General features: G+C 38.7%; 1 protein-coding gene across 1 annotated transcript in view; it reads left to right on the top strand.

Moving 5' to 3' along the window:
* The window catches only part of ppef1 (protein phosphatase, EF-hand calcium binding domain 1), a 13,632-nt gene extending 2,398 nt beyond the window's left edge, over positions 1-11,234 (top strand). The window contains exons 2-19 of the mRNA XM_024295217.2: positions 1,296-1,434; positions 2,233-2,265; positions 2,408-2,535; positions 2,635-2,695; positions 4,832-4,995; positions 5,069-5,183; positions 5,594-5,640; positions 5,767-5,933; positions 6,006-6,042; positions 6,141-6,290; positions 7,125-7,273; positions 7,350-7,578; positions 7,649-7,834; positions 7,913-8,055; positions 8,961-9,067; positions 9,166-9,329; positions 9,872-9,956; positions 10,037-11,234. Of these exons, the coding sequence (XP_024150985.1) occupies positions 1,380-1,434; positions 2,233-2,265; positions 2,408-2,535; positions 2,635-2,695; positions 4,832-4,995; positions 5,069-5,183; positions 5,594-5,640; positions 5,767-5,933; positions 6,006-6,042; positions 6,141-6,290; positions 7,125-7,273; positions 7,350-7,578; positions 7,649-7,834; positions 7,913-8,055; positions 8,961-9,067; positions 9,166-9,329; positions 9,872-9,956; positions 10,037-10,260 (2,244 nt within the window). The 5' untranslated portion in view covers positions 1,296-1,379 and the 3' untranslated portion in view covers positions 10,261-11,234. The remainder of the gene's footprint in view (positions 1-1,295; positions 1,435-2,232; positions 2,266-2,407; positions 2,536-2,634; positions 2,696-4,831; positions 4,996-5,068; positions 5,184-5,593; positions 5,641-5,766; positions 5,934-6,005; positions 6,043-6,140; positions 6,291-7,124; positions 7,274-7,349; positions 7,579-7,648; positions 7,835-7,912; positions 8,056-8,960; positions 9,068-9,165; positions 9,330-9,871; positions 9,957-10,036) is intronic.
* Positions 11,235-11,240: the final 6 nt, after the last annotated feature.

The following is an 11,240-nucleotide window of genomic DNA, read 5'->3' as shown; positions in this document are numbered from 1 at the left end:
TAAAGTCCCATTTGCTGCTATGCATCTAAGTGTGTGAAATTTGTTCATTTGACCCATCCCATGGGGGGTGGTGAGCTGCAGACACAACTGTGTTCATGAACGTTTTGGAGGTTCAACCCTCCTATCCAACCCTTAATGCTGAGTGTTAAGCAGGAAGGCATAGGGTCCCATTTTAGAGTCTTTGGTATGACTCAGTTGTGAATTTGAACTCATGCCCTTCCAGTCTGTGGGAGGACGCTCTAGCACAAGGCCACTTAGCAGGCGTGTTTAGGCAGGAATGAATGGAAAACATGTAGGACAGTGTCCTTTCAGGAGCAGGACTAGAAAATAAAAAACAGTATGTCCATATGGACATGTTAAACTAATGTGTGACCTGTATCTGAGTCACATGGTGTCTTTGTGGGTTTATTCTGTCAGTCTGTTTACCATAGCGTCTACCACACTGAATATGGACCACATCCTGGAGACTTTAGTCTCTGGAGATGAGAAAGATAAGACTCAAGACCATCTCCAAGCAGCTTGATGTCCCTGTTGCACGCATTCTTCACAAGTTTTGGTAGGTCTATGACAATGTGAAATAAATCACAGATTCTGAGAGAATGAGAGTAATCAATGAGATAACATTTGAGCTTTTTGGTAGCCTTTGTTCACAGATGCAATACCAAAGTATACCAAAGAAGAAAATACTTTTTCTACTGTAAAACATTGAAGAGGCTCAATTTTGGTCTGGGGATGTGTTGTTCCATCTGGTTTATGGTGTCTTGGTTCAAAGAAGTGTCAAAATCATCAAAGCATTCTGGAGAAAATGTGTTGGTCTGTGTCAGGAGCCTGGTCTCAGTCCCGTTGGTCATAAAAATCATGAAATTGAAACATAGACAGCTGAAATCACCATGGATGGCAAAAGCAAAATATTATTTTACAGAGATCTTCTGAGGTCTGATCTAAGTTGAGAATTAGTGGAAGGAGCTGAAACATGCCTGGTGCAGGAACAAAACTTCAAACCCGACAATTGGAGCAGGTTTTCACAAAGAGTGGTCCAAAATACGTGACGAGTTTAAAAGTGTCATTGATGGATATAGAAAAATAGTGCTTATTCTGTTACATTCTGTTTTTGAATTTATTGAACAAAGTCAGGAGACTACACTGTCATTTCGAAATAAATTCAAAAGAACTAGTTACAGTTTAGAATATAAATGTTAACTGCGATGAATAAATCTAACAAATATGTCAAATGGAAGGGGAAATGATTGCGAGTGGGGTTTGGACCAATCTGTTTCTTTACTTCTCACTTTCAGCAAGCCAACATTCAGGCACGACCTGCTACGATCTCATCAAGCAGAAGTAACTGATGTGATCCTCCAGTCTCCCTGCTGACCATCATGGGATGCGGCACCTCTGTTGCCACAGAAACACAGTTGAAGAAACTGGAGACAGGTAGGGATGTGTGACTGGTTCAAGAGAAAATACATTTACGTATATTGTTTTTGTAGTTTAACGGAAGTGCACAAAAAGAATAGAACGTGTAGATGTCAAAATGCCAATATACATACAGAAGACGTAATCAAAGACAAATTGAATAATTTTTCCCCATGAATTATCACTTAAAACGGAATGAAAACCTAAAACAAGCAACAAGTGGCCATACATCTGAACAACCTGAATTATTATTATTGAAGTTAGCAGTAAATAATAGAATAATGCCTGTTCACTCCTTTTCTTAATGAAATTACTTATCAAATGTTATTAGAAACATAAAGACCGGAGCGTTTATGGAAAAACTCAGAAATCACACTGTCAGTTCAAACTACAGATTTTAATCTTCATAGGAAATTGTTTTATTTTTCATTTTGTGCATTCTTCTCAGGAAGTGCTTTCCAGTAACCATGGTACTACTACTGTTAGTGTTTTACTCATCTGTGTCATGCTGGGTAATTCTACCCAAACTTCACGACACGTCCACACTCATGCAAACCCATGCACACACAGATGTTTGACAGATGCTGCTCGTCTTTTTCACAGTTCGTCTCTCCTGCTCTCGTTAATGAGTGCTCTTCCTCCCAAAAGATCTTTTAATTTGCTGAGTTTTTCCAATCCCAGTGTGGCACATGGCCTCCCTTGTGTCTTGTTATCTCTCTTGCTGTGCGTCTGTCTGTGTGCTCGTGCATGTGATTATATTTAATTTATTTAATTACTAGTTTCTCATACTGACTTGTGATGTGTTTTTCTCCGTAGAGGAAGCTGTAAGAACCCCTGGCCTGGCTCTGAGTAAGACCCATCTCTCGAGATCAAACTGTGACACTGTGTGTGGAGTGGTCCAAAATCCTTTTTTAGACCTTAAAGGACAATTTTGTGATCTATGAATGTTTTCAAGTCTGTAGAACTGACAAAATGTGCCATATTTCTGCAGCGATAAAAGCAGCGGTTTTGATCCAGAGGTGGTATCGGCGCTACATGGCCCGTCTGGAGATGAGACGCAGGTACACCTGGAACATCTTCCAGTCCATTGAATACGCCGGCGAGCAAGACCAGCTGCAGGTGTCCCCTCAGTGCAGACTGTCTCGCCTGTCAGAACATCCATATTTCTGTTTCCAGGTTCCTAATAAACATTTTATGTCTTTTTTCCTCTCTATTTAGCTTTCCAGTTTCTTCAGTTTCATGTTGGACAACTTCACTCAGCTTAGTGGAAATGGGCCAGGTGAGGAACATAAACACACATGAGGAGGATTGGTAAAAATATTGAGATAAGGCTGTCTTTAAACACTGCTGACATTTAAATGTTTTGTCAGTAAAATGCCAGGAATCCTGCAAATGGGTTCTGACTACTTAAGATTTTTGAGATCATTTCCACTGTAAAATGCCATCGAAATGATATTCATGTTTTGATGCAATAATCACCTTTTTTTCTGCTGCTGCATTTTTTGTATCTACCTCACAATCACAAACTCAGGGATAGCGTTTTTGTGTAAAAAAAAATCCCACAAGTGTGACTAGCTTGTCGCTTAGCAACCTGTGTGAGCCTGAAAAATAATGTTTTGAGGTGAAATCCTAAAAATACACACACAGTTTTAGTTAGCATAAACGTGCCCATTGTCATACTTAATGACGGGCTTATCCAGAAATGCAGCTGTGTGTGGACTAAAGGGAAATGGACAATGAGCTTGTATGGAGATGCTTGGTGCTACATTGCATAAATTAGAGTCTATCGGTTTTTTATTAGCATACTGGAGTGCTGTTATGTCACAAAGGGTTAGATTCAAGGGAGCAGATAGTCCCTAATTATAGATTACTACAAATAATACCTGGAGGGATCGAAAATGATAGACTTTAGCTTTACTTGCAATCATCTAACAAGCCAAATATATATATATTTGGTCATTTAATGTGTTATATGGCCATACCATGAAAAATCTACCGTTTAAGTGTTTAAGTGTATTATACTGTGCATTCCTCACTATAAAGAACCCTAAAGCAGTATTTTGATCCGTTCACACATTTCTGAGTAATCCTCTGAAAACCTGCACTCTCAACTGCAGCCCCTCCCATACCCATGAAAACGAGCGGGTCCTCACGTGTTTACATCATAAGGTGAGAACCGCCCCTCCAGGAAGGGTCTTCTCTGAACCCCCCAGGCTAACAAAATTTATGGAGAGAAAACAGACTCACTCCGACTTGTGGGTGCATAATTCTTGATTTGTGCATAAATTAGGATTTGCACGTGTATACTCTTTTTTTTTTTTGTGCGTGCGTAAGTTAGGATTTGTGCATAACTTTAGATTTGTATGTGCGTAATTCTTGATTTGTGCATAACTTTGGATTTGTGCGTGCGTATTCTTGATTTGTAATCATATAATACATTTTGTGCATAAGTAAAAAAATTACAAAATAAAAAAAACTACAATTTACACATGCACAAATTAAAATTACAACAGCTTGAAACTAATTACACACAAAAATCTCTAGAAAATACGCACGAATCACCTCTTATGCACGGACGAAACCTAAGTTACACACGGATTCCATCGTGAGACTCTTTACGTCTCACTGATTCATCCGTGAGTGATGCGTTCAAGTACTACTAGAATGCTGGGTCATTAAAGTTTTCTTATCAGCCGTTTTAAACTTAGATTGTAAATAATATCTGGTGAAATTTGACATTTGTTGGTCGTCTTAGAGGATGTAGTAACTAACAGTACCACTTTGCATGAAGACTCTAAAACAGGGGTGTCCAAATCCAGGCCTCGAGGGCCGGCCTCCTGCTAATCTTCCACTCTATCCTATCTGCTGCTGATTACCTGACCAGGTGTGTTTAGCCAATAATTAGCTTCAATAGCAGACTGGTTGGAAAACATGCCTCAAGGCCTGGATTTGGACACCCCTGCTCTAAAAAGACAGTAAAGTTGAAAAAAGATTTGATTTTAATAGTCTGCTCTTTGAGCCCAGCTCATTTTTTATGCGTGCAGTGATTTTAAGAAAGAATTTGCACAATATAGTTTGGATAGACATTTCTATTAGCAGTTTTGGTTCAAAGCAACCTGTAAAGAAAAAGAAATATTGTTTTATTTATGGAACAAGATACTGAATCTTAGAAATAATTAAACTCAGAGTTCCCCTCACCAACCATCTGATGTACCAAATTTCTGTGTTTCTGTACAAAGTGCTGTGACATCCAGAACACTTAACAGAACTGTTGTTAAACTGAATATCTATAAGTAGTCATAGAGGATATGCTGTTAACTGTTGGGCCCAACTTTTGCTGGCCTCTGAATCCAAAGGGCTGCTGCAAAATAGAAGTATTGAACTGAATGTGGTAACAAATACTTGCGTCTTTCAGACTTGATCTCCCAGCTGCTGAATCCCGTGGTAGACCCCTGGTTGGACCGAGAGATCTGCTACACCTTAATCCCAGTCCCAGATTCCTACACTGGACCCCGGATATCGTTTCCTCTCTGTGTCTCTGATACCAACGCTCTCCTCAGTGCCTTCAAGGAGCAGCAGGTACCAAAATACAACAGCCTTCTTTATTGATCTCACCTGCACCTGTTTTCTTCAAAGTATCTTCTCCTCACAGATTCTACATGCCAGATATGTCCTGCAGCTGCTTTTTGAAGCCAAAAAGCTCCTCAAACAGATGCCAAACATCATCCATTTGTCAACATCGTACACAAAGGACATCACCATATGTGGTGAGTGGCCTCAGCCTCAGTTTCTTTGCTGAACTTGAGGGTTTATCATGAACATTATTCAAGACAGATGATAAAAACCAACTAAAATATGTTAAAAACGCCATCAATTCAATGATGGCCGGATCCTGAATAAATGAATGACCTGCTTACGGTCAAACGATTGTCAATGTATTTAAATGTTTTGTAAGTGCAGTGGACTGGGCCTTAATGGCGCCTATCCAGGAAAGAAGGGTCTTTTTTATTTGCACACTGATCAGGCCCTTGACTTCTCCTCTGCAGCTGCCTCTTCCATGCAAGTTGCATCTCATTAAACTCAAGAACGCTTTTGAGAAAGTAGACGCATTTTTATGTCTTTTTTTATTTGTTTGCATGCAGTCAGTTAGAATTTATTTTCATTTTTTGTTACACAGGTGATCTGCATGGACATCTTGATGACTTACTGCTTATATTTTACAAGGTAAAGCTATTTTATATTCTCAAAATTACAAAAATAAATAAATGCAGTTAAATACGTAACTAAAAGTGACTGCATATGTGCGTTATTTAGAGGTTAAAGTGTTTTTGACTGGGTTTTATTGTTCAGAATGGGCTTCCCTCTGCTGAGACGCCATACGTATTTAACGGAGACTTTGTGGATCGAGGTAAAAAGTCAGTGGAAGTGGTGATCATCCTTTTTGCCTATTTTCTGCTTTACCCGGACTACATGCACCTCAATCGAGGAAACCATGAAGATCACATTATGAACCTCAGGTTAGTGGAGGAAAAAGAGGAAAGATGAAGATCTTTCCACAAAAAAGATCCAGATTTATTTCTCTTTTTCAGATATGGCTTCACTAAAGAAGTAATGCAGAAGTACAAGGTACACAAAATCCATGTACTGTACACAGTATTATTTGTTTTTTTTCAAAGGGAATAAATCGCAACTAGTGAGGTGAACTTCTTCTTTACTGCTTTCAGAACCACGGCCGTGAGATTCTTCAGTTGTTCCAGGATGTCTTCAGCCTGCTGCCCATCGCTACGGTGATTGATGGGAAGGTTCTGATAGTGCATGGTGGGATTTCAGACCAGACGGACTTGGACTTCCTCAGCTCAATAGAAAGACATAAGGTCAGTGGAGCCATGAGTCATGGTTGCCAGGTAAACACAACTCCTAATAGATTTTTTGGCCAATTGAGCTAAAGAAAAAAAATATCCTTTCTGAAATTATTTCAATTTCTAAATACGTCAAACAGAACAACGGGGAAAGTTTTAGGCAAAATCTTCTCTAATTAAACATAATAAATGTACTATGTTTATGTTACTTTTTGCAAGAGCATCATCTTAACTGTTTGATTAAATTTCCATAGTTTCATTAAACCCGACTTTAAAAACTGTGAATTTGTATGTTTCCATAATTCACACCATGAACTATTCTAATAATTTTTTTTTTGTAAGATGCACAAAGATTTCTTTTATAAAATATGATAAAATTATCGATAAATATATTAGTAAACATGATTTGTGAGTGAGTATGTGACATTTTTCCCAACACGGCTATGCCTTTGGCAAGTTTAGCTCTGACTTGCCTTTTTGTGGCTTCCAACTTATTTTGTGGTCCATAAATACTCCAAGGAACTCAGTTTTAGTTACTCTTTCTACCACCTGATTTCCTATAGCAACTTGAACTTCTAAATCTGCAGGAAAATGGCAATTTTTAAAAGTCATGTTTTTGTTTTGTTAACATTGAGTAAGAATTTATGTCAAACCATACATGCAGCCTTACATACAATAGTAATTTAAGTTTGTCTTACAGGCCCCCCAAACTTTCAAGATTAAAAAAATTGAGCACTTGTAGCAACTTTTAAGTTTTAAATGTCATACAAGCATTTTTTCTCAACAAATTGTCTGTCAAAAAATACAAGGCAAAAATATTTAGGTGAGGGTTTTGTTCTCCATCTCCAGGTCAAATCTGCTCTAAGGTTTCCCAGGCACAGTTTGGAGCAGCTGGACATTGGTCAATCCTGCAGACACGTCAAGAGAATGAGATCTGTGGACAGCTCCTGCAGCAGCAGTCGCAGCTACAGCAAGAACCAAGGAACTCCAGGCCAGAGGTCCAAGAGCAGCTCAGAGGCACTTACAGAGCTGATGGCAGGCACTTTTTTAAATACATTTCTGATTTGTCTTCAGAAAGAGGAGATGCAAGCTCAAGCGAGACGATAGCGCTGTCTCTACCTCTTCCTCGTCCTCCTCTTCGTCTTCTTCAGTCTGTTCACCTCATACTCCCTCCTCGCAGTCTCTTCGTCCATGCCCGTCCTCCCCGAGCCTGCCGTGTAAAGTCCTCCAGGTGCCTTATCTGGACTCTCTGTCTTCTGTTCCCCTCCCATCACCTCCACAGCATGAACAGGAATGGAAACAGGTTAGAGAGGTCCAGTTTTATTTCCTCCCTACCTTAAAGTTTTTTTCAAAGCTTATCCATTTTCTCGTAGATTGTAGATATTCTGTGGAGTGACCCTAAAACTCAAGAAGGCTGCAGTCCCAACTCGTTCAGAGGCGGAGGCTGCTACTTCGGCCCTGACGTCACTCAGAGACTGCTGCTTCAACACGGACTGCAGATGCTCATCCGGTCACATGAGTGCAAGCAGGAGGGGTACGAGTTCTGCCACGGCGGGAAGGTGTGACGGAACGCATTCACGCAAGTCTGTCCGTCTGAAATGTGTGAATCCACAGAGGTAAAAGCTCTTATGTTGTAGGTGATCACCATCTTCTCTGCATCTAACTATTATGAAGAGGGAAGCAACCGGGGCGCTTACATCAAACTGGGCAGGGAACTGGTTCCACGCTTCTACCAGTACCAAGTCAGCCGCATAACACGCAAACTCACCCTGACTCAGAGGTACACGGAGCATGTCTGGAACTGTAAGACAGAAGAAAAACAGCCATAAAACAATAGACACTCTCAGACAAGCAAAAGCTGAAGTGCAACATTTTGTTTAAACATTAAAAATATATATATTGGTTTTGAAAAAACAAGATAATGTTATTTTCAAATTTTTTACTATTTCTTTTATAATATCAGTTTTATGGTTAAAAGAAAAATGTTTTTGGTTAAACCTTTGTCAATCATACAAATTAATACACCTGCTTCACAAATATCTTTACTATTTTCAAAACAAATGCCTATTATTATTAAAGAAGCAACTTAACATTTTAGGCTAAAAAAAAAGTGTTTATAAAAGTACACTATCTATTTAAAGACCCACACCTGTAAAAATTATGTTTTTGGTGTTTTTAACGTTTTTTTTCTCACATTTATAAAGGAAGCTTAAAATTTTATTTTTGAGTATTTCTTTTTTCAAACAGCTGTGAATTAATAGGAGACCAAAAAAAATGCTGTTTAAAAAACAGAAGGATGTTGGGAAGCAGGGGCGGGCGACCTCCAGACCAACAGTCCCTCTCCCAACTCAGAAGTGAATTTCTAAGGAACAAATGCCACTCTGCAGGAACTATGTCAGAAAACAACACAGGTTTTTTTTTATTTTTGCTAAAAACACCATAATCGCAAGTGAAACACCACTGGGAGCACTTTAAAAAGTGATCAAACGATGATTGGAAAGAAAATTTAAAGAAAGCAAAATGTTTTTTAGACAAAGACAAAGAAGAGCTCCAAATAAAAGCATGAAACACAAAACTGAAGTCATTGTCTTGACAGAAGTTTAAAAAACAATATTTCTTCTGTTTTTTATCCTTTATCATTCACATCTATTCTTTCATGGTGAATAAACAACCTTATGCCTGCAGGATTCGAGCTGCTGAAGGTTCGGCTCTTCGGGCCCTAAAAGAGAAGCTGTTCGCTCATCGCTCTGAACTCATGGCAAACTTCCAGCAGCGTGATCCAAATAACACCGGTGCTCCATTCCATCTCAACTCTCAAAACAAATACTTTTGCAGACATGTTTATCTCTTAAAAGCAGCAGAAATGTGACTTTATTGTTGTTTTATGCAGGTACTGTGTCAGTATGTGAATGGGCTCAAGTGTTGGAGTGTGTACTGAGGCTGGACCTGCCTTGGCGGACGCTTCGCCCGCATTTAGCCCGCCTAGCATCAGATGGCAGCGTTGAGTATCAGTCCTGCTTTGAGGACATGGAGCCTGGAGCTCCTCTGCCTAAGGTCAGAGAGGAGGGGGCTGATGCTGACTTTCTACCATTTTATTATCCCACTGATCCCCATCATTATAGGTTAAAGTTAGATTGCTAATTTTTTTTGTATTAATATTAATACAATTTATAATGTGCCAGAAATTGTATGCAAACAGGAACATTTAATGTTTGATTAAATTAAAATTTAAAAAATGTGTAATTTCTGTGTCCATTTTTTTAAAAACTGTTCTGTAATGATAAAAAATCATTGTATGTGAAACATCACACACTTTTCCATTGAAATTAAACAATTTATTAAGTATTTAGATAACATTTTAGATAATATTTAGTATTTTAGAAAATACTTGATGAAAGAAAACAGAAGCAGAAAACTTGATATCAATTCCAGCCAAGATTTTCTATACTGTTTATATTCTGTCACATGAAACCTAACTAAATTGTTTCATTTCTTGAAAAAATATTTTTAAATATTGTTTTTTAAAAAAAAAGAACAAAAAAAACATTGTCATAATCTGATGTTGTTTACCTTTTCTCCGCTTTTTTTCTGTGTAGGTGGCTCCAAACCTCGCTGAAACTTTATTTAGATATCGAACAGACATTGAAATCATTTTCAACATCATCGACAAAGATCATTCAGGTAAGAAAAAGGCCTTATAAAGCAGTTTGAAATGTTCTAAGCCCGTGAGAGTTTGCAGTAACGCAGTGTGTCGTTTGAAGGCCTCATCTCCATCGAGGAATTCCGTCACACCTGGCGCCTTTTCAGTGCTCACCTGGGGGTTGCCATCGACGACCGAGCCATCGATGACTTGGCCCGCAGTATTGACTTCAACAAGGACGGCAGTATAGATTTTACAGAGTTTCTGGAAGCTTTCAGAGTGGTGCACAAACTGGACAAAGATGCACAACTTGGTGAAAAGAAGGACAAGGAGAAGCACAGATGAAATGAGGAAGGACGTTATGCAAATACCAAATCTGTTGTGTTAAAAGACATAGTTAATCATTGATGTGGGGGGAAATACTTCTCACAGAACTCCTTGTCAGTTGTGTCATTATTCTCTATGAGGTTCACAGGAAACAATTGGGGCGAAATTATAAACTTACGGCGAAGCATCACAGGACATTATCAGCTACTTGTCACCATCATATTACACTAATACTGGTCAGATTGCAATCATTATTTTGATGGAATTCTTGCCCACTGTTCTTTTCTGAGTATTTTTTGCAATGGTGCTAAAAAAGTTTGCCAACAACTTCTCTTAACCCTTTAATTCCGGGGCTCCAGTGTTTATGCTCTTTGATTTACTGTAACTTTTCAACTGTCAACACGATCAACGTCATTCCAGTAGATTCTGAAGGAGAAAAGCGGCTCTCCATTCTTGTTACTTGGTATTTTTCTATGGTAGTCACCTTATATGCAGCTCTATTCACTGCACATCTTGTCATTTGACTTCAATTTAGGCCCTTTATGGTGATGTAAAAAAGGTGAGATCTTGTATGGAGCCGCAGGTTGATTAATATTGTCTTAAATTTATTCCATATCTAATAATTACTCCAACAGTTCTACCAAAATGCTTATGTCTGGTAGATTGGCTCAGTCCTGTTCAGGCCTCCTCCTTGTATTTGATTCCTTTTCAATTTGTTCTGTCTTTTTGCATAAATCCTCAGTATCTCTGTTTGTATTTAAGGCACTTTGTCAGAAGTTACTCTTCCTTCTGTTTTATGTTATGTCAGCATTTATCCCACAAACTAGTTAATCTCTTCATCACATTCAGCAAATCTTCAAAAATTGCAACCTTGTGCCAGATTTTGTCACTTATCCACATGTTCACCCACACTTTTCATGTGTCTTCTGCTCCTCATTGGATTACAATTTTTGCCTTATTTCACCTGGTTTGGGGTAAAAGGTGGTCCAGTAAAAGCT

This window comes from Oryzias melastigma, linkage group LG3 (assembly GCF_002922805.2).
Source record: "Oryzias melastigma strain HK-1 linkage group LG3, ASM292280v2, whole genome shotgun sequence".
Lineage (NCBI taxonomy): Eukaryota > Metazoa > Chordata > Actinopteri > Beloniformes > Adrianichthyidae > Oryzias > Oryzias melastigma.
The sequence above is the reverse complement of the archived record's forward strand: the minus strand, read 5'-3'. Positions and strand labels throughout refer to the sequence as shown.